Here is a 24604-nt window from a genome sequence, read left to right on the forward strand (position 1 = left end):
TCCTATGTCCTTCTCCTGGCTCTAAACTACCTCCCTGACAATTTTCAGCTAAATCTGAGTTATAAGTGGAGTAACTAACACGACTTTCTTTTATATATATAGATGAATGTTAAAAATTTAATTTTATTGATACATATAAATTTTATAAGGGTATATACAAAACCGTTGGTTTGTGCACGTAAAAAGAAGACCTCCAGATTATGTGGGTAACGTTACAGCCAATCTAAACATACCAGGGCTTAGACCAAGAGGACGGCCAAAAACAAGATGGGCGGATGTGGTCAAAAAGGACCTGTGTATGTGCAATGTCTCCGAGAACGACACGTCCGATAGAGCGAAGTGGAAGAGAAGTACGAAGAAGGCAGACCCCACCATCAGATGGGAATAATAAATGCCAAGGAGAGAGAGAAGGGTATATACAAAAGAGGGAGATAGATAGAGCGTCAAAATGGCGGATGTCTAGCACTTTTGTCAAAGTTTAAATTCGTACCTTGTATGACACCTCTACACACAGGATCCGTCTCTGGAAAAACATTGTCTTTTATTGTCCGCGAGCTCCGAAGGCTTCAACGAAACGATTGGCTATAACGATTTTATACCTTCATGTAACGGTTGTACGACTCTAGAGGGTCCCGTATCGCATGTCGTGGGAGACTTTGCAAAGTGACGTATCAATATTTTTTGCTAAAATGATTTAAGTCTTATTGACAATAGCAAAGGGTGCAAATCAGATTCGCCAAAAATTTCAGTTACGTCTTTTAGCGACATCAGTGATGATGTAAAAATGGGAAAATCCCAAAAAATATTAAGCGCAAAAAATATTTAGAATAGAAAAAGTTTATTATAAAAGGACGCCACACAAAAAAAAGACAACAACATCATATCAAATTTCCACTAAAACAACAACACAGTCAATTGATAATGTTATTAAATTATAGATGACTCCAGCGGATGAGATTTAGATAATTTTAGTTTAGTTAAGACAACTCTTAAAATGGCCCCGATTCCTACAGACACTTAATTTTATTTTAAGTTATACCCGTCATTTTCCTATTCGCGGAAAAGGAAAGCGACGGATGATTGACAATTATTAATTTTAAAGTGAATGAATAACCCGGGCCTATTTATTCGTAGACCCGGGCGAATAAAATAGGCATCACGCTGACATGCAACCCGTTTGACGTGTGCTGACAACTTCATTCTGTCGGGTTATTTGCCAGTATAAAATTTTGGGAGCGTTGTTTTTTTTTATTTCTGCCTAAAATTGACGTGTGTTCCATAAAATTTATGCCTGTCGATTGCCCGTCCCTTTCCTTTTCGGCGAATAAGAAAATGACAGGGATAACTTAAAATAAAATTAGGTGGTGTGTACTGGAATCGGGACCATTGTATGGCCAATTATGACTGCAAGTTAAGATATGTATAAGAAAGAGATAGAAGTTAGTTTCAGAACTGCGAAGCTAAAATTAAATGAAGATTGTATCTATTACAATCTGCACCATTATTTTTCCGTGCTCTAGATAGTTAGTGTGTTGTAATACAATTGATTCTATTCGAACGTAGGTAAGTTATAAACGATTGCAAAATTATGGAAGATATCCAGCTGCGACCATGAGGTGGACCGACGATCTGGTGAAGGTCGCGGGAAGCCGCTGGATGCGGGCAGCGCAGGACCGATCGTCGTGGAGATCCATGGGGGAGGCCTATGCCCAGCAGTGGGCGTCGTACGGTTGATAATGATGATCCAGCTGCGGCCCATTCCAGATCAAGGACTTGAACAATGGAATGGAGTTTGGATTTTAAGTATTCCGACTAAATTAATGCCACTTGCGGCAAATCTAACATAAGTCACGTCAAAAAAAATAAGAATTTTAAAAGACTTTTTTTTAGTTTTATTCCGATGGGGCATGCAGATCTGTACCAATAATTAGCTAACAACGTCCTTCACCTAATGATCAATACAATCACCGATATACAGGATGTTAGTGAAATCGTAACGAAAAGTTTGCGGGATGATTCAGACCCTGATTCTGAGTTGATATCAAGTGGAATTTTTCGTTGTGACATTATCCGTCGAAAACTTTATGAGTATATAAAGTTTCTGGATAAGACTGTTTTATCATTATATTTACGTGTGAATGTATTAACTTGAACTGGCTCTTAGGTCATTGAATAATTTATTTAAGAAAAGAATAGAATAGAAAATAAATAGTTTATTATAAAAAGACGTCATAAAAACAAGAGAATAATAATATAACAACATAATATTCTGTATCTTGAATTTTATCGCCTCAATTTGTCCGGCCAAATGGTTAACATCATCATGAGACAAGTTTCGTCTTATTCGTAACGATGTTACTAACACCTGTATATCAATGATGTTGATACACATTATGTATAGGCCAACATGTGCAAGAAACAGGTGCCAACGGATTTGAATCAGACTAAAAAGTTTACGATGGCTTTGGTAGTGCTTTTTCAGCCAAACTTTCCGGTTTAAAATCTGTGGATGTAGCTTTCATTCAGATAGCACTCCGCTACGAAAATGGAAATAATAGAATGAAGTGTGGAGTATCTAATTAAAGCTGAATTCTTGGCTTTCAGTCAGAGGAAAGTTGCATTTTCAGTAGATACTGCGGTAATATTATTCGCTCTTGTCATAAATATAAAAATGGTAGAACACGTGCTTTTACCTTCTTCTATCGTGTGGGTTGTGAGGTGGATTACCAACCCCATCAACCCTGGTGTTAGGGTTACTATTGAGCCGCCAAAGGCCCCTGACATGGCTCATGTAACGACTACTAACTTACATCAGTAAGTAGTAATCGGGACCAATGGCTTAACGTGGCTTCCGAAGCACGGATCATCTTACTTTCGGACAATCAGGTAATCAGCCTGTAATGTCCTATAACCAAACTAGAGATCACAAAGTGATTTTTGTGATGTGTCCCCACCGGAATTAAAACCCGGGACCTTCGGATCGTGAGCCTCACGTTCAAACCAAAGGACCACGGAGCACGTTTTTTTTTTACCTGACTTAGGTATTGTAGATTTCAACTCGTTAAAGAAAATCTCGCAATAAAAATTCACTTAATAATTCTGTTATAATGCACTTAGTATTTACCGTGTTTTTTATAGTTTTTCTCTTCGTACCATTTACATACACATACATAAACTCACGCCCGTAATCCCAAATGGGGTGGGCAGAGCCACAAGTAATCAAAGACAACTTGCAGCCACTGTTGATACGAAGTCCTAAGATGGATACCATCACCACCATTACCATTGATGGTAATGAATTACCATCAATTATTATTTTATTATTTGATTTTATTGATGGTCGTACCATTTCTTTTAAGGAATGTGGATACTTAACAAAAAGCTTAACTTTTCTACCGACAGATTAAATGGAGATTATCCCAGTGACAATCTGACAGATTCCACAGCCTGCTTCAGGACATAATTGTAACAACAAATCCACCTTTTACAAGTATAAAATATATTACGAAACAAACGTAGGAGGTTCCCTTGTGGATTTTTATTTAATCATAACTTCATCATTTCACCTCTCTCAGGTATATCTTGGGAAAAGGTTTCTTTTTCACAGTACACTGAAATAAAACAGACGCAAGGTAAAGGAAGACATTTTGTTGTGATAAAAAGGTCAGTTCCACACGAGGCGATTTTCTTGCGAGAAAGTGAGCGAAATGGTAGGTCTGGCAGAGGAAGACTTAAAGGACGTACATTGACCAAATCGGAGATGTCTTTAGAAAAGGTTTAGTACGATCTACTCTGAACCGGCTGGAGGAAGCAATAGAAGTGCGTCAGGATCGACGTAAATGCAATTCCATAGTCTCTGCTTACCTCGATGGGAAATAGGCGTGAGTTTGTGTATGTATGTATAATATGTATGTAAAGTGAGCGAGGGGTGCCTTGAGACCTACGCAAGTCACATAATTAGACCACGTACCCACCTATGTACATAGATGTCTAAGGGTGGTATTAATAAACTTATCTCAGCTGAGACTGCCCTCAAGACAAGACCATGCTCAAGTCCCTGTTTTTATATGAGAACTGTCATATTGACATGATCTTGAGGGCAGTTTCAAAGCTGAGATTAGTCTATTAATACCACCCATAGTGTTAATTAAGCCATACATTACGTTTATAAAGTTTCACTTGTCATTCACAATTTGGCCGAAAAAATGACCGTTATAACCGCCTTAAAAAACTTTATAAAAAATACTTAAGTAAGTAAATCAATTTCAAATAGGCGTTCTGAATCGCGCCATATAACGTCAGCCATAGAATCTATTCTCAATACCACGTACCCGAGGGAAATCGTTTTGCCTATAGTTCGTAGCGTGCTCATTTTCATAACTAACATCTTTATCTTACACGTAAATATCGAGACGCGATGTCAGAAAATATGTTCTGTTTTCAAAATAAAGCATGGTGTACTTAAACGGAATGTTTGGTTTACTAATAATACGTATACTAAGGACTAATAATATAGCACACACACACACGATCACAGCATCACGCCACAATCCCCAAACAGGTAGACAGATAAATATATCCGAACACTATTCTTAGTACCTAGTTAATTAGCTTAAAATATCATCTCTTTGTATTTATTATATTTATCTACTTAGCTAATCGAATCGAAAACTGGTATTAAGTAAATAAATGAATTTTAGTTAAGTAGCTGGGTAGACTTAATCAGATTAAAAGGCTTCGAGTGTACAAGAATATTGTAGAAAATAAGGGTTAAAATCCTAAGGAGATTACGAAATTGATTGTCTTCTTATGAGCACCGTGGTAGAATGTATGACCATAGTAGGCGTAGATAGGTTTTTCTGTTACAAGGGTGTTAGTGAAATCGTAACGAATGCTCAGGGGGATGATGTTTCCGGGTTAATATCAAATTGTATTTCGTAATCGCAAAAGTATAGAATTGAAAATAATTAAAAAAAAAACACACTTGATATCAACTCAGAATCATGGCCTGAATCATCCCTCAAAGTTAAGTTACACTCCGTACAAGTATCGTTGACCAGTCCATACACTCAATTATTTGTATTTCTCGTGTATGTTGTTTTTATTATGTGTTTTGTTTGATTGTAAGTTGTGTGTTACTCCGTGTTTTAAATTATATATTTGTTATTTGTTTTGTATTTGTTACTCTGGTGTCCCTTTATAATAAACGTTTCTTTCTAAAATTTAAAAATAAACATGATTATACATGATACTATTATGTTTCAGTATAGTAAGTGAACACGTGGCCATGCGGTTCCCATAATAATTTACTCGTTGCACTGTGGCACAATATTATACTTAACTAAGTTATATTGTTATGAGAGCCCGCCAACTTAGCATAACTAAGTCATTTAAGTGAACAAACCTGTGCCCTATTTATCAAAACTTACAAGTCCTGTAGTACAAGAAATATTCTTGTATTTTTTTTAATTATTACAAGAATGTGAGTTTATGTATTTAAGATTGATTTTGCTCCGTTTCAGAATAGTTAGGTACGGTAAATAACTTTAGGTTTATTCATACCGGGAAATAGTAGCCGAAACTGACTACTTAACGTGCTCGCCGAAGCACGGATCATCTTATTTTCGGACAATCGAAATCGAACCCAGGACCTCCGGATCGTGAGCCCAACATTCAACCATTGGACCACAGAGACCGTTTTGACTCTCTCTCACACCAGTGTTATCTCATGCCGTAGGATGCTCTGCTTCACGCCATCAAGGAAGAGTATGTGGAAGCCGTCGAGCTGCTGCTGCAGTGGGAGGAGCAGAACCATGTGCCGGGAGAACCTTACGTGAGTTCATACTAACTTCACAGAATTTATTATACCGCCTTATAGTCTTCTTCTTCTATCGTGTGGGTTGTGAGGTGGAATACCAACCCCATCAACCCTGGTGTCAGGGTTACTATTCCGCCAAAGACCCCTAACATGGCTCATGTAACGATTACTTACTTAAGTACATCAGTAAATAATAACCGGGACCAACGGCTTAACGTACCTTCGTAATGAAACCTTCTGCTCGATTTCATGCAATTAATTTCATTCCAAGTATTTCGTAATTCATTTATATTTGTAATAAAAATGGTACTGTTTGCAGTTGGTCAGTATAAACAACAAGGTTATGTACAAATTAAGACCACAATTTTTTACCTGGATTGAAACTAGTGGGTTTTATACGAGGTGGGTTTTAAACAGAAATCACATCCGAATGCGGTTTTTCAAAAAGGCGCTTTTGTTTTTTTTTTTGTATTTACTATACGGTGACGATATATACTATGTAATGTAATGTATAGGCACTATTATGTAAAATTTAATATATAAATAATCTGCAATAGCCCAGGTTTATAAGGTACTCATTTGCCCCCAAATTTTTGAAAATGTCTCTACGTGATTATTTCGTAATTGGGTGGAGGAAAACATCGCGAGGAAACCAACATTCCCTTGAATGATTTATGGGGGTCTTATATCTTGACAATAATAAAAAATGCAATAAAAACCGCTTTCGAAATTACGTACTTACTTATAAGTACTTAATTTAAAGACTTTCAAAAATTCACCCGAAAAATGAGGAAAAGAAAAATAAGTTGGTACGTTGATGGTAGGTACGTTTTTAGTCTTCCGACTCCATGCATTAGCTGGTCAAGCTGTCGCAACCTAGTTTTTTTTTTGTTTTTTGGTCTTTTATTTACTTAAGGGCTTTTAACAAAAACTTTTATTTTAAAAATCTTCGTTTACTAGAAGACCAAGAAATTGTTAACAATTTACATCCACCACTTTAGAGCTGGGAGTCGGTAGACCCGTCAGCGGCCACGTTCACTCCAGACATCACTCCTCTGATCCTGGCGGCGCACAGGAACCACTACGAGATCCTCAAGATCCTCCTAGATCGGGGAGCCACTCTGCCAATCCCACACGACGTCAAGTAGGTACAGGTATTTCGCTCATCACCTCATTACCCTTCAGGCTCTTCTTTACATTCATCAACTATCATCATACCTTGCCTTTGTTGATTGTTTTTTTATTTTTAGTTTTTTTTTTTCTTTTTTCTAAACAATTTAGTTTTTTCTAAACACTTTATTGCACACAGATACACATAACAAAGAGCACAAAATAAGTACAATCGACGGCCTTATGGCTGAACAGCAATTACTTCGAGGAAACCTTAGGGTGGAATAATCAAACTATCACTCCTGACTCAATTATAAATAAATTTTGTCTTTCTCTGAATAAAGATATTTATTTCGATACTTTGATTCAAGTAGTGATATCAAGATTTTAGGAAAGTCAAGAAATCATGCATGACACTTCATAGAACAATGATTGAAATAACTTACAATAATCTCCAACAATATTCAAGTACGATAAGTTGAAATCTACATGTAAAAAATAAAAAAATAAATATTTTTTATTACGGGTAACTTGGACCCAGGTTGTTAGTAACAATGATTTCTTACTCACTAATATTAGTATTACATAGATGCACAATACACACACATACACAATAAAATTGAAATAAAAATATGACATTTACTGCTTCTGTACAAGTGACCCTGCAAACCCCCCCTGTGCTCCTGTAAACTGTTGACTAATAAGTCAACAGTTTACATTATTGAGTAAATATTAGTACTCAATAATCTAGATAGATAGCGCCAGTGTCGGCTTAATGACGATACATAGATCGAAAGAATTTCGCATGGACAGGAGGAGGACCTGGTGGTGAAATGGTTAACTCGCTTGTACCGGCTAGACGACAGCTGCGGGTTCAAGTCACGTCCGAGTCAGGATTTTTTTCGAATTAATGAGTTCTATAAACAGCCTATACACGTCCCACTGCTGGGCACAGGCCTACCCTCAATCAACCGGAGGGGGTATGGAGCATACTCCACCAAGCTGCTCCAATGCGGGTTGGTGGAGGTGCTTTTACTGGTGGTGGCTAATACCCGGAACCAACGGCTTAACGTTCCCACCGAAGCACGAAATCATCTTACTTTTTTGGACAATCAAGTGATTCAAGCCTGAAAAGACCTTACCAAACAAAGGACAGTCTTACAAAGTGCTATAGAATCATTAATAAAATATAAATGTTTATTTTTATTCACCTCAAATTCTTCACTCACTAGATGCGGCTGCGACGAGTGCGTGAAGTCTTCCAACGACGACTCTCTCCGTCACTCGCAGGCACGGATCAACGCGTATCGCGCTCTGACGGCACCCTCCCTCATCGCCCTCTCGTCAGCTGATCCTCTCCTCACCGCCTTCCAACTGTCCTGGGAACTAGGGCGCTTGAGTCGGATGGAGACTGAATTCAGAGTCGAATATAAGGTAAGACATTGAATGAAAAATAATATCGTCACTGGAAATTTTAATATCTAATTGAAATTGTAATTTAAATATATTAGAATTAAAATTGTACACCTGTCTAGGTATGGTATGCTGCAGTGGATGTAAGTATGTAATATTGTTTAAGACCTTCTTGACCTGTAGCAATGCAATAAATACATTTGAATTTGAATTTGAAAGGTAAAACTACGTAAACGCCAAATTATCCTAAAATAACAATCCATGTTATAATTATGTATTGGTAGACATTGAAAATGAAAAAATAACGTACTATTCCGTTGATGTCATCTTAAGTAGATAGATGGAGAAAAAGTTGTGATAAAAAGACGAAAAAGACTTTAAATGGATTTTTCTCAAAATGGCCTTTTGGCGCTTACATAATTTTGCCTTTCCAGTGACGATATAAGTACTCTAAGTGATCCACGTAGAACTCTCTCAAGGCCTTATATCACTAACACTGCTTTAAAATAAAAAAAAATGCTTTACTTTTGTTGTAATGAATGACTTCATTATGTAAATAACGAATTAAATTGATTTGATTATTATAATGTATGTTTTAAACGAAATCGTGCGCCGGGCCCTAGTCTCAGCAAATATTCCGTGTGCGCTGGAACCTCCGGGTCTTAGCCGTTCAGACGGAAAAAGACCAGACGGTATGACCCTGGTGCCGTGGGAGAGGGGCAGATGTCTCCTGTGGGATGCGACGTGTGTTAACACTTTTGCAGCGTCGCAGCTTGGTCGCACGGTCGCTTCGGCTGGCGCCGCGGCTGAGTTCGCTGCTCGTAGGAAGCGGGAAAAATATAGGGAGTTAGAAGGTCGCTACATTTTTATCCCGCTTGCTGTTGAGACGACGAGGTGTTGGAGTAGCGATGCTAAAAAATTTATAGCGGAAATCGGACGTCGTTTAAGAGAGAGTGGAGATGACCCCCGTGCCGGATTGTTCTTGGCGCAAAGGTTGTCCATTGCTGTACAGCGAGGAAATGCGGCTAGTGTTATGGGCACCTTCGCGCCCGGATTAGTCAGGGGCGGGCTTTTTGACGAGTGCAGTAAATAGCATTATTTTTGTTAACTATTTATGTAATTCCGTGTTTACATAAGATGTGTATTAATAAATATTGAATAATGTAATGATTATTGACAAATACATGATATTTTATGACATACGAGTATACCTAAATTGTAATAGTATTTGCTTGCTTTTGTTGATAGCTGATAAGGAGGAACCTTTATAGAAGTACATCCATCTATTAATGTACCCTTTTCAAAGGAAAATAAAGAGTATATCTATTATTTTAATAAACTTTGCATTGGGACATCGCCAGTTTCGTAATAAATGTATAAATAAATAATTTTTAAGTCTCAAAAAGCGATAGCTTGATGGTTGCTGACGTCGCTAAGTGACGTAAGTATCTGAATTTTCTGGCCAATCTGATTTGCACCTTTTGCTATAATCATATAGTCCTCCTTAGTATGCCGAATAAATATTTTCTTTCTTTCTTTCTTTCCTTGTCGTATCCAACAACGGCGACCTCAGTCTCTTCTCTCGTGCGCTCAAATGTGACTGTAAAACAGTGCATGTATTCAACCTACAAGCAGGTGAAAATGAAAAGGAAACAATCAATGTTTTATACATTGTTTTAAGTTTACGCGGTTATTATCATAATTAAAGCGCATAATAACGGGTTCTTACCGCGTTTAAATGGGTATATGAGACTCCCGATATTTCGACACTGTTGCAAGTGCCATGATCACGGGATGACTGATGAGATTATGTCTGCCCCTAGAAAATTATGGATCTACCTACTCCACTCCAATCTCATCAATCATCCCGTGATCATGGCACTTGCAACAGTGTCGAAATATCGGGAGTCTCATATCCCCATTTAAACGCGGTAAGAACCCGTTATTATGTGCTTTAATTATAATCATGTTTTTTTTTCTAATCTTGTTATTAAGTTTTACACGTGTGGTGCGGTACACACACTAAACAACTGTATTATATAAATTTCAATAATTCAATTTTATACCTACCTAATTACTTAATAATAATAATTTAGTTAGATGTTATAATATTATTATAATAAGGCACCTAGTGTCGCCTCTTTTATATTGCCGTGCCCTTGCAGGGCGTCACATGTACCTTCTTACTATGTTCCACCTTAATTTATGTTTGTGACATGCAATAAATGAATATGAATATCTGCATGTAGTACAGATGGTGGTAGTCTTTATCAAGACACAAATTATTTTAGCAAAAAAATGCAGATACGTCGGCTCGCAAAGTCAGCCACGATATAAGTGAAAATTAGTACAGTTGATCCGTTGTCCACCAGGCCCTACGACACCAATGCCAGGAGTTTGCCACAGCGCTACTGGATCACACGCGGACCTCCAAGGAGTTGGAGATCATGCTAAACTACAACCCCTGGGAGCTGGATGTGTGGGAGCCGGGGGAACGGCAGACCCTGGGACGGCTGAAGCTGGCCATCAAGTACAAGCAGAAAATGGTGAGGATAATATACCAATACTTACCAATACTACATGATTTTAGAATAGGTACCACGCTATAGAAGAAAGATGTAGGAAAGGCCGTAACGCGTATTTTGTGTGAGAACCGCTGTCGCCGATTTAATTCTACTCCTGCAAACAGATGACTACGATAGCTCTACTGCTTCTCAAATTCCATAGCCACTTTACCAGCAATGTATATTTTATGTGATAGGCTGCAATTTTATCATTACTTTTCGTAAGATACTGCATACAAAAGTATTTTTTTGATAAATAGCCGATCATACTAAGGTTTTTAGCTTTTCTGTGATAAGGAGCTCTCCTTGCATGATAGTCGATATTTGGCTTATTGCCCTGTAGGTTAATACTTACCTTTTAATAAATGTATGTAAAGTTTGTAACGTTATATCGTAAAGTTTGCGGACGAGTGGAATGCAATGTTGAATTATGAACTATTTGCTCATACTTAACTGGCGCGCATTTCACGCTCCCTTGCTTGGCCCTTCCAACCTCTTTCTTCTATTCTGTGGCAGATACAGATGATTTTCTGTTTTTATAGCACTAACCCATGCTTGTGCGAAGTGATGTTACGAGTACAAAGGTACTTACATCGAAAAAAATCGAATAGACCTGTTCGTTTAATCATTACCCCCTGCTGGGCAGTTGATTTTTCCACTCCGCTCGAATTTGCGCGATCTCCGGCTAATCCCTCCTAAGCATTGAGGTCGTCACACCATCTTTTACTTTTCTTTTTTTTGTCTATGCTATTATTTACTTTCGAAGGCAGAGTCACGAAATCAAATTGCACATTTGGTAAAGTTCTAAGATCAATATCGAGTAATGTCCCCCACCGGGATTCGAACCCCGCGAACTCCGGATCGCGAGTGTAAAGCTCAAAAAGTAAAAAAATGTAAGTAGGTAACCTAGACTAATAATAAAATACACTATCACGTGCGTCAATAACAGTTTTCAAAATGGCTCCCCACAACGAAAGGTTCATGAAAGTATCGTTAGGTTTGTGACGTACTATTAAGTTTTACGGGGAAGTTTCACATTGAACAATAATGTAGTTTGTTGTTACTTTCCTAAAGAGTTGTCGGAAACACATCGTCCTTGCCATGGTATAAGAAGACCAGGATGCTCAATCCTATGACACGCCGCCATTGCTAGCCCATTGATGACGTAAGTGTTACCATTAAATTGGTATCCCCAACATTCCAAGGACGTAAATTTTATTATTGAAAATTAAGTGAATTACTGACTAATGTATTTTATTACCTACTATTATTTGTCACATATATATAAATCATTAAAACTGTATGTAAATCTTTTACTAAAAGTACAAAATTGCCTTGCAATGTAAATTAAAAACATTAGACGTGGGTAATTTGTTTTTTACGAAATGACAACGGATGATTATGATTATTTTTTACGGATGACGTCAGCTGGGCTAACCTTGAAATGCTAGCTGTCAGTTTTGAGCATACCTGGTCTTCTTATACCATGGTTCTAGCATTTATCCCTTTATTTCCGGGATACGCTAACGTTAACTCACCTACGCACACACCCAACCGACTGAGTATAAACCACTCAGGCATTCTTCTTTCATTTCGCTGGTCACGTATCTTCAAAAATACGGGTTTCCTCAAGATGTTTTCCTGTCAATTACCAATAAGTAATATGCTTCTTACAAATTAAATTTGATTGGTAGGTAATAAAAAGCACAACCTGGAATTTAAACATAAAACTTTAATGTTGAAAACATTCAGACCGTAAGAACAAGAGAATTAAAAAAATATACCATCACAAACAAAATCCAACGATATTTAATCAAAATCTAACTAGGTTAATTGAAAGATTTTCCTTTACATTTTAGTTAAGTATAAGAAAAAATAACGTAATTTCATTCAAATTCAAAATTTCAAAATTCAAATTCAAAAATATCTTTATTCAGTAGGTGACATAGTTACACTTTGAATCGTCAATTTTTACATAACGAACGTCTCATCCGCCTAAAACTACTGCAGCTTCTCACAACCTGTATAGCCGGGAAAAAAAAGCTGCAAGAATTGCGATCAAAATGTTCCACGGTTTATTATTTGCACGTGCTTTATGTGCTTTATGTGCTTCTATGCTGTTCTGGGAGCAAATAAAAAACATAGAACACGTTCAGCTGCTTGTCTTCCCGGGCATGTCGTAAAAACCGACAGAGGGATTGCGTCCTATAACATGATGGACTAATGTTATGGGCGATAGGCTGATCCCTTATCACCATAAGGTTCATCATATCCATCTTAGGACTTCGTATCAACAGTGGCTGCAAGTTGTCTTTGATTACTTGTGGCTCTGCCCACCCCATTTGGGATTACGGGCGTGAGTTTATGTATGTATGTATGCTTTATGTGACTCCAAGGATAAAGACAAGATTTTATGTTCGTATATCGTCATCATCTCCATTGCATTATCCCGTTTTTCACATGGTCCGCTTACCTAACCTGAAAATTTGACAGTTCCGGATTTTTACAAACGCGACTGCCTGTCTGACCTTCCAACCGCAAACCTGCCAATACAGGTTAGGTCACATACCTCCGAAAATGCATTTCTCGGGAATGCGGGTCTCCTCACGATGTTTTCCTTCACCACTGAGCACGTGATAATCATTTATGATCCAAACATGAATTCGAAAAACAAATTCGACAATCATTGGTTTACGCTTTGGATTCGAACCTGCGACCTCAATGTGAGAGGCAAGCGTTTTACCAACTGGGCTACTACGGCTATATACTTTGCAATATCCAAAGAATAATTTTAAAAAGCGTTTAACGTTTTAAAGTATCAAACTTTATATATATAAACTCCGTTCATTTTCCAAAATAGAAATTATTTAATGGAAATACCTGTACTTAATGAAAATAACAAATTATTCGAGACACGTCCATCAATGCTGTAGGTACCCCATTAGCTTTATAACGATAACAATTAAACACGAAACGATCCTATCTTTAGCTCGTCGTGTTAAACTTGCACGTTTCAGCATTTCAAATACTTACTTACCTATAAATAATAATGTAAAAATATGTGGGATATATAAAATAACACAGGATATATTTTATTAAAACCAAAAACCTCTCACCCGACCGACATCGCACCAAAGACTCCTCTTTCTTACTTTTTAAAACTGTCTTACGTCCCATTCATTAACCATCCTCCTTTCATACCATAAAAATCAAATTCCTATTCATTATCCTTCCATAGTATTCTCACTTTCCTACATGTATTCGGAGAATGTGTCAACTTACGAATTGGTCACGGGTTTGAATCCCGACTGAAGTTCTAAAGCACCGAATTCGGTTTTATGAGATTGAAATCATGTTTGGATCATAGATAAATTGATATCACGCTGAGGATAAAAATTGCATATTTCTCACCATCAGGCGTCGCTACTGTAGTGTTCTTTTAAATTTTGTCAGTTCCCCACACTATTTAAATTTTGGTTATATTTCTACACTATGACCCTATGGGCAGAGCCTTAAGTGTCATAACTCTCAACGAAACACGATGGCCACGTTGCTAGCGGTTGTCGCCAAATAATGTACTTATAAGTCACTTGGTATTTTGGCAACGCTTTTGGCAACGAAACTATTCCAACACAGAGTGTTTAGCGACGTTGCCAGCGACTTGACTTATTAGGACTTTATTGATGATCGATTAACACGATTTGTAAATGTACGGTACGCAATCATGTATTTTATTTACAAATAAGATTCTTCACTAAGGCATCATAATAAGGTATTTTTTCCAGTTCGTGGCACATCCGAACGTACAACAACTTTTAGGAGCGATCTGGTACGAAGGTTTACCCGGATTCAAGAGGAAAAACATCGTCGGTCAATGTATACAGGTACTGTAGTAACCCAAGTATTATGCAGAATGCAAAACTTCTTTGCTGTTAGATATGTAATACTCCTTCCTCCTCATATGAAAGCAAATGAGGAACTTTCCCTGGTTTATTCCATAAAATCAATATAGATGGCGCTGTACAGTTTTTTCTTCGTGTAACATTCTTATATCAAATCAATTCAAATCAAATATACTTTATTGCACAGAACTAAAATTTCAACAATCAGACATAACACAAGAATACAGTACAATTTGGGCGGCCTTATTGCTCTAGGGCAATTTCTTCCAGGCAACCACCAAAAGGAAACTATTTCTTGGATAACAGACGTAACGCTTCTTTCATCTTTGTTTTTGGGTATAAATGATGTTTTTTTTTATTACACCCAGGCACAATTACATCCTTCAGCCATTATTATTCTGATCAAACAAGAACAAATATTTTTATATATTCTTTTGCCAAATATTTTCAATGTAGGTAAGGTAACTACGTATTTATTTCATGTGGGTTGGTTTATGAACACAGACAGACATATATAGTGTTGTATAGAAACAATAGGTGTCTTCATGATCAATGTAACTACATTATGTAACAAATACGAAAGTTGCGTAGTTTTTCTTTATTTTTAATGATTTTTCTTTTATAGCTGCGGTGTAATTTTAACAGTTAATTTACTTATGGTGAATTTTTGAAAATACGCAATTTCGACGGCTTAAATTTTTTTAAATGTTTTCTACAGTAATCAAATTGAATGGTTTATGAGGCCTTTATTTGGAGAAAAAGCGAAATCAGTACAGAGTAATTTTTAAAAATTCACCCGTACATTGTCGTTTGAATACCACGTAGTTAGTGGTTTTTATTTAAGAAAACCTCGATTTTTCTCAAGGTGAAAATTGTTATAGCACGGAATCATCTTACTTTTTCAGACAATCAGGTGATTCAATCCTGAAAAGTCCTTACCAAACAAAGGACAGTCTTACATAGTAATGTCCCCATGCCGAATAAGAAAATGACAGGTAAAATAAAAATTAGGATGTGTCTGCAGGTATCGAGGTCAATGTCTCAAGATAGATAGATAAAATACTTTATACTTTTCCTTTTTTTTTACTTTTTTTTTCTGTAGCCTAGTTAGTGTCCCACTGCTGGGCAAAGGCCTCCCCCTTCTTTCTCCAACCCTCCCTGTCTTGGGCATCGCTCTGCCAAGTGTGCCGGAAGGCGTCCAGCTCGTCCCTCCACCGACGTCGTGGTCTGCCTCGTCGTCGACGACCCTGTGGGGACCAATCCGATGTAATTTTGGCCCACTTTTCCGGGTGCATACGGCAGACATGTCCCGCTCATTCCCACTTTAGTTTAGCAGATTTTTCTCCAACATCTGCTATTTGAGTTCTGAAGCGCAGTGTCATGTTTCTAACGCGATCGATCAGTTTAACACCTAACATACTGCGCTCCATAGCTCGCTTTTTTTACTATACTTTATTATTTTTTTTACTTTAAAATACTTTTTTTTTTCAAGTTCTCATTACATTGCCTAGGTAGCGAAGCTGGGCATCATGTTCCCAGTGTACTGCACCATCTACATGCTGGCCCCCAACTCGGAGTACGGTCGGTTCATGAAGAAACCCTTCGTCAAGTTCATCTGCCACAGCTCTTCATACATGCTCTTCCTTTGTAAGTGATCATACATTCAAATTTAAGTCATCACCTACCTAGCATTATCCAAATTCAAATTCAAAAACATATTTATTCAGTAATATAGTTACCATATATAGTTATAGCCGGGGAAAAGAAGCTGCAAGAAGAACCTCGGCACAGGACCCTAGACGTTCTTTTAAAAAAAATAAACATAAAATATTGTTATACAATTGAGTAATTTAGCTGCTTAATATCAGTTCTCAGACAGTTAATCCCATGCGTTCATATCTTCTAAATAATCACTAACCTTATAATAACTTTTTTGTTCAAAGTTTCTGTTTAACTACTGTCTTAAAACAGTTGAAAGGCAAATTCTGAATGTCAAACATCCCGTTTCTCACAGGGTCCGCTTACCTAACCTGAAGATTTGACAGGTCCGGTTTACAGAAGCGACTGCCTGTCTGACTTTCCAACCCGCGAACGGAAAACCAGCCCAATATAGGTTAGATCACAAACCTCGGAAATACACTCATTTGAACACCATTTATATTTAAAAAAATGTTAAAAATACTATTTATAGATAGAAAGTGGTTTGGAAAAATAATTTACAATTATTACTAAAAACAGGTAAGCAGGTACCTACTCAATATTAAAATTACTTTTTTTTTGACGTGACTTATTGTAGATTTGCCGCAGATGACATTACCTAACTACTTGGCCGGAGAAATTTCCTTATAAACAATTCTTTTAGAAATATGTTTTTTTGTTCAAATATACCACGGGCTTCTATCTTGGTATTACCTATTAATAGCAATTTATGATAATCCTCCCATTTTGTTTGTTTTATTTATCTATCGAATCTTTAGTCAGAAAATATGTTTCGTTTAGCAAGTATTCTTTGATGTTCTATTCTTAGTTCAGTTCCTTAGCGTCGATGATGAAATTTCTCATAACTAACCGACTTCAAAAAAGAAGGAGATTATATATTTGAGGAGGTTATTTATTATGTAATATTGTTGGAATTGGAAGCCCCAGTTGGGGCTTTTAGCGTTCTAACGCTTGCCTCTCACTTTGAGGTCGCAGGTCCGAATCCAGCACAGGCCTAAACCAATGATTGACGTATTTGTTTTCGAATTCACGTTTAGAACATAAATTATTATCACGTGCTCTGCGGTGAAGGAAAATATCGTGAGGAAACCCACATTCCCGAGAAATGCATTTTCGGAGGTATGTGACCTAACCTGTATTGGGCTGTTTTTCCCTTTCCAGGTTGAAAGGTCAGACAGGCAGTCGCTTCTGTATAAATCCAGACCAGTCAAATCTTCAGGTTAGATAAGCGGACCCTGTGAAAAACCGGATACCACGGCTCATATTAGTTGATAAAAATATAAATATAAAGTGTATAATTTGCGCGCCTTACATAAAGTAAGCGCGTCTACATTCAAGGAAGTATGCGAGAGACTGTTGAATGTAGAGTCATTGATTACCATGTCTCAAGCAAATATTCCATACCATACGGCCTCCGTGGTCCAGTGTTTGAGCGTTGGGGTCACGAGCCGGAGGTCCCGGGTTCGAATCCCGGTGGGGACATATCACAAAAATCACTTTGTGATCTCTAGTTTGGTTAGGACATTACAGCTGATCACCTGATTATCCGAAAGTAAGATGATCCGTGCTTCGGAAGTCACGTTAAGCCGTTGGTCCCGGCTACTAAGTACTGATGTAAGTAAGTAGTCGTTACATAACCCTGACCCCAGGGTTGATGAGGTTGGTAATTCACCTCACAACCCACACGATAGAAGAAGAAGAATATATTGCATTCTATTATAACTTTGTATCAAAAGTGGAGTAAGTGGCACAAGTTATCTTCAGATTACTTGTGACTCTACTTACCCCATTACAATACAGGCGTGAGTTTGTGTGTCTCCAATGCTGTTTCTTCTTCCAGCCCTCCTGTCCTTGGCGTCCCAACGAGCAGAGTTCCTCGTGCTGGAATGGTCTGGAATACGCTGGTTGCAAGAACTGGTTGAATTCTGGAAGGAGCATGAGAGAGGGGCCCTGCCCGGACTCATAGAGTTCACCGTCATTATCTACATAGCAAGTAATTTTGCGTTTTTTGGCATGCTTTCTTAAACATAACTTAAACAGCCTTTACACGTCGCACTGCTGGGCACAGGCCTCCCTTCGATCAACCGGAGGGGTACCGGGTGTAGGGGCCAATGCCTCTACACGATGTATAGTGGTTAAGTCAAAGTTCAAGTTGAATATATTAGTTAAATGTTGAGTTTTCACGAGTTAGGAAAGTTAGAGTAAAAGTGTCCATTCCCGTGAAAGGTGTTTATTGCACTAAATCATATTTATAGAAGTACATGTCTACGTCACGAGCCGCGCCTAAAACGCAAGGTAAGGAAAATACAAAACACGTACAAATGTATATAAGTGGTAGCTTATACACCGGGTATGGAGCATACTCCACAATGCTGCTTCACTGCTTGATGGTGCTTTTTGTACTAGTAATAAAAAAGAGAAGCGACAATCTCTGATTGGTTTATTCAGTTTCCCTCTGCTTCAGTGGAAACGCACCTTTATATTTACTTAAAATCCATTATAGTAAAGCTCTTCAGAGGATATTATCTTATTATCAATATCTTATTCCTCATATTGACTTACTTTTTTTTATTTTGCCATTTCTTTTTGACAATTTTTATTCATCGTCAGGGTTTTCTAGCACAAGCATTGAATTTGAAAGCTTAAAATTTGTTCTTTAATTTATGTTTGAACGTAAATATTTCCAATGTCTGACGATGACTAACATAACTATAAACTTTGCGGGTACCTAGGTACTTACTGTTTTTTTTTACGGGATATAAAGAAGCATTTACCCACAACCCCACCTGAAGTGACGATGTAGCCATGGATGGGACATGCTTACCTAGAAAGTGCCTATACACTCTTGCCCTGAAGATGCCCAGATTGTACTATGAAATGGATACCAGTTCCCCTGAGTCATATGATGATTCTTCCTCAGGTTTGATCTGGGCAGAGATCAGATCTCTCTGGACGGGGGGCATCATGGAGTACATCAGTGATCTGTGGAACATCGTGGACTTCATCACCAACATGTTTTACATCGCCTGGATCAGCTTACGAGTGTCATCTTGGTATATTGTGCAGGTGAGCATGCCGCATGCTGGTCTGGTGCACATTCAGCGTTCAGCTGCAACTTCCCGAGCTCGATAAATGTCAGTTTTGGGATTGACCGAATGAATCAATAAAAACTTTATTGCCCACACAAATACAAAAAGCTATAAAGAATAACTAAAAGTGGGCAAAGACGACCTTATCGCTAAAAGCGATCTCTTCCAGACAACCTTCGACAGATGATAAAAACACACACATATACAGGCTGTAGTGTAGGGATTGTGTCCTTTCTAATTACCCACAGGTTAAAGCCCTCAGCGCTCCCCATTTGTCCGGCCAAATAGTTAATGCCGTCTGCGGCAAATGTACAATACGTAAATCAAGTCAAAAAGACGAAAATGTCCTATCTAAGATTATGAGCTATTTATGGCCGATGAGCTGACCGATTACTTGCCATAATATAGCACACCTATTCTCTCAATTGTTTTATTTTGTTGTTTATGTGTGGGTTGTAAGGTCAGTGACCGACCTCATCTGGTGCCAGTCTTACGCGGGTCACTGACCGGGTCAGGTGACTAACCTGCGTAAGACTCCTGTAGGGCTAACATGCGCAATGTGATCAAATTTTGTCACGGTCATTTTATCGATTCTGACGACATAATTATGACTTATGTGAACACAAATAAGTCATGTCGTTCTGTCAAAATATGAACAAAATCACGTGGCACGCATGTTAGGGAAAAAACAAACTTATCGGTTTCGACAATAAATTTTGAATCGATCGATAATTTTATCACAGACATGCCTCGTCACTTAATCAAAGACACTTTATATCGACACTCAAAAACACTAAAAGTGATGTTTTGGTTAGGTACTTAAGACTGTGCCCACGCTGTTAGAATTTACAGGCGTAATTATATTATAATGAAAATAAATAAATAAATAATATAGGTAATATATTACCTGTGAATTCGAAACAAAGAAAACAAAAACAAACAAATTTCCGGTCGCGTCCATATTGCATGCATAAACATGAGTCATAAATAATTAATGAGTACTCGTAAGTACTTATAGGTATTAAAACAACGGATAAATCAAGAACTATGAAAGATACAAAAACAGATGTCTGTCTCTTTTGTTTCCGGTGTTTTATCGTGATGTTTTCCTTAATATAGCTTTATAACTCTGGATTTGAATTCGAAACTGCTCTGAATCCATCTTCGTTGTCTGGCTATAATTCCATCACCACCACCACAGTTGCGCCACCAGTACACCACGTAGTGTCCTAATGAGATATGGCGCTAACAGTAATCTTAATAAGTACCTAATCAGTATCCTAGGAAGTCTAAACGACTTTCGACCCTCTATGACAGAAAGAAAGTTTTCTTTCTGTCGAGGGTTCCATTTTTTCTTTTATCGTTGCGTAGTAATCAACCATGCCGCATACACGTTTTGGGTTTCAATCTAAATAGATTACAAAAAAATAAATACTACTGTGTCCCTGTGTACTGTTGCCCACATTTTTCATGTCATGATTGATACCTGTTGGGTGTACCTCTTAAAAAAATACAATACCATGCATAAACGCATTATCGCACATATAAACACATAAAAACGATTACAAAACTGACAAGAGAAGCACCAAGGGCGAACAAGGGCAAGGGAGGGTGAGGGTGACAGGGAGGGTATTCACTGACTGTACAAAAGCGAGATTAACTGAACGATTCCAAAATTTTCCAGCGTGACTTCAAGAACGGCATGGACCCCTGGTATCCTCGCGAGCGTTGGGACTCCTACGACCCGATGTTGCTCTCCGAAGGTGCCTTTGCTGCTGGCATGATCTTCTCGTTCCTCAAACTTGTCCACATATTCTCCATCAACCCCTATCTCGGGCCATTGCAGGTGTCTCTGGGAAGAATGATCCTGGATATCATCAAATTCTTCTTCGTTTACATGCTTGTGCTGTTTGCTTTTGGATGCGGTAAGATTTTATTTTCATACCATAATATTTACATAACATAACATAAATAGCCTATATACGTCCCACTGCTGGGCACAGGCCTCCTCTCAATCAACCGGAGAGGGTATGGAGCATACTCCACCACGCTGCTCCACTGCGGGTTGGTGGAGGTGTTTTTACGGCTAATAGCCGGGACCAACGGCTTAACGTGCCCTCCGAAGCACGGAATCAACTTACTTTTTCGGACAATCAGGTGATTCAAGCCTGAAAAGTCCTTTCCAAACAAAGGACAGTCTCACAAAGTGATTTCGACAATGTCCCCATCGGGAATCGAACCCGGACCTCCAGATCGTGAGCCTAACGCTCTTACCACTAGACCACGGAGGCTGTTACCATAATATTTATTTGTTGTATTTTCTTTTTAATATTGGGGAAATTTGCTCATGTGTGAGAGCTATGTGACCTAACCTGTATTGGGCAGGTTTTCCATTCGCGGGTTGGAAGGTCAGACAGGCAGTCGCTTCTGTAAAATATCGGACCTGTCCAATCTTTAGGTTAGGTAAGCGGACCTTGTGAAAAAAGGGATAATATTAGGGAGATGGTGAGTTTTCACTAACACAGTTGGCTCGACTATTACGGGTTAGGTCACATACCTTCGAAAATGCTTTTCTCGGGAATGTGGGTTTGCTGACGATGTTTTCCTTCACCGTTGAGCACGTGATAATCATTTATGATCTAAACATGGATATGGTAGTGAAAACAGCACTTAAGATAAATTAATAACTTGTACATGTCCGGTACCCTGGATTCGATTCGGAGCGCTCCCCGTTTGAGAAGCAAGACTCTGAACCACAGGACCTCAGTGACTATCAACTTACTTATCTCGATTCTTTTGTCAGGCTTGAATCAGCTGATGTGGTACTACGCTGAGCTGGAAAAGAACAAGTGCTATCACCACCCCAACGGGATGCCTGACTTCGACAACCAAGAACGAGCGTGCACTATATGGAGGAGATACGCCAAGTAAGTGCTGTCTTTCTGAAGATGATAACATAAACATAATCCCACGACTATAATCCAAATTAATAGTCAGAAGTACGATAAGGTGCAAAAGTCCAGTCAGTTTCTTGCAAAGTAATAAAGTTGCACTTAAGACCTCCTGGTTACATGTCGTTTCAGTAATAGACCAAAAACACCAGTGCTTCTATAATAACTTGGCATAGCCTAATATGCTGTTTACTTACATTTTATTACACTTGGCCATGCACCTGATAGGACCCCGATACCGACCCCGCCGGCGTGGTCGACGATTTCCCTCATTCAGCGCTTATCGCTATCGATCCACTAGGGTCGATTAATTCTTTCAAATATTTTTCCTCTCAGACGACGCCCTGAGCCGAGGTTCGCGCCCAACTGGGCACCCTCAGGCCTGTTGTCTTAAACGTTGTACCGGGTGAGAGCCTTCAGCGCTCCCCATTTGTCCGGCCAAGTAGTCAATGCCATCTGCGGCAAATCTACAATAAGTCACGTCAAAAAAAAAGGCCATGCACCAAGTGATTTGCCGTAAATACTACCTACTGGCATAGAATAAGGTATAATACTACGCTACTGGCATAGTACTACTGAAACTACTAGAAAGGCAAACTGTTTTCACAGTATTTTTTGAAGACGTGGTAAGAGTAACGGCAATTGGTTATTTGCAGCTTATTCGAAACATCCCAGTCGTTATTCTGGGCGTCCTTCGGGCTGGTAGACCTGACCACTTTCGAGCTCACCGGCATCAAGAGCTTCACCCGCTTTTGGGCGCTGCTGACCTTCGGCTCGTACTCCGTCATCAACATCATCGTGTTGTTGAACATGCTCATCGCCATGATGTCCAATTCTTACCAGATTATTTCTGTAAGTCTATTCTTCTATTATAAACCTGATTATCCTAAAGTAGGATCAACTGTGCTTCCGAAGGCTTATTAAGCTGACAGTCCCGGTTACTACTTACTGATGTAAGTAAGTAAGTAGTAGATAGTTTCTGCTGCCTGACCTACAAAATCGATCAATTGTTATTCCAAACAGGAACGAGCAGACATGGAATGGAAGTTCGCACGAAGCAACCTATGGATGTCGTACTTCGAAGATGGAGACACTGTTCCCCCACCATTCAACATCATTCCCACTCCCAAACATGTGGTGGGATGGATCAAACACTGCTTCAGCAAAAGAGACCGTGGATCTATCATTGTAAGTGCCTGTTTTACTGTTTTTGACCCCGCCGGCGTGGTCGACGATTTCCCTCAATCAGCGCTTATTGCTATCGAACTACTAGGGTCGATTAATTCTTTCAAATATTTTTCCTCTGAGCCGAGGTTCGCGCCCAACTGGGCACCCTCAGGCCCGTTGTCTTGAACGTTGTACCGGGTGAGAGCCTTCAGCGCTCCCCATTTGTCCGGCCAAATAGTTAATGCCATCTGCGGCAAATCTACAATAAGTCACGTCAAAAAAAATAAGCTATTTTTGCCGTTCATTGTAAACCAAACTACCAAACTATGGTGATAGTTTTCACAGTGCCCAATGTGTACTGGAAGTTCTTACCTATAGGTAGTATTATAAAGTCACTCAAAGCTCTCTATGCAATCCAATTCGAAAACTCGACTTAATTTGTTTATAAGCCTTCAACTATGTTAGACCCGGTTTTCCAAGCACATTACTTAAACAAGCTAAGGTATTATTCTTACTATCAAAATGGAGACTTATAATTCTCTGACTCTGATCTGACTGATCAATAGCTTTCGAATATCAAAGGGCTAATGGCCTTACGATCTTAAAATATGTTCTTCTTTTTAACAAGAACAAATCCCGAGAGAAAGCTCGTCAAGACCACGAAGGTGTGATGAGGGTTCTCGTCCGTCGTTACGTCACAGCTGAACAGCGAGCCCGTGACGAGGTGGGAGTGACAGAAGATGACGTCATGGAAATAAGACAGGACATATCCACGCTACGATACGAGCTGATCGACATCCTCCACAATAACGGCATGAAGACACCTAGGATCAATTTACAGGATGCTACTGGTAAGACAGTCATTTCATTA

The 24604-nt window shown here is 38.7% G+C and overlaps 1 protein-coding gene across 1 annotated transcript in view; it reads left to right on the forward strand.

Moving 5' to 3' along the window:
* Nucleotides 1–24604, forward strand: part of LOC126375449 (transient receptor potential protein) — a 44618-nt gene that overhangs the window by 14456 nt on the left and 5558 nt on the right. Inside the window, exons 4-16 of the mRNA XM_050022371.1 lie at nt 5738–5833; nt 6820–6962; nt 8161–8362; nt 10714–10887; nt 14691–14789; nt 16319–16454; nt 18367–18519; nt 19447–19592; nt 21300–21540; nt 22419–22542; nt 23223–23418; nt 23590–23754; nt 24362–24584. Coding sequence (XP_049878328.1) covers nt 5738–5833; nt 6820–6962; nt 8161–8362; nt 10714–10887; nt 14691–14789; nt 16319–16454; nt 18367–18519; nt 19447–19592; nt 21300–21540; nt 22419–22542; nt 23223–23418; nt 23590–23754; nt 24362–24584 — 2098 coding nt within the window. The remainder of the gene's footprint in view (nt 1–5737; nt 5834–6819; nt 6963–8160; nt 8363–10713; nt 10888–14690; nt 14790–16318; nt 16455–18366; nt 18520–19446; nt 19593–21299; nt 21541–22418; nt 22543–23222; nt 23419–23589; nt 23755–24361; nt 24585–24604) is intronic.

This window comes from Pectinophora gossypiella, chromosome 19 (genome assembly GCF_024362695.1).
Source record: "Pectinophora gossypiella chromosome 19, ilPecGoss1.1, whole genome shotgun sequence".
Classification (NCBI taxonomy): domain Eukaryota; kingdom Metazoa; phylum Arthropoda; class Insecta; order Lepidoptera; family Gelechiidae; genus Pectinophora; species Pectinophora gossypiella.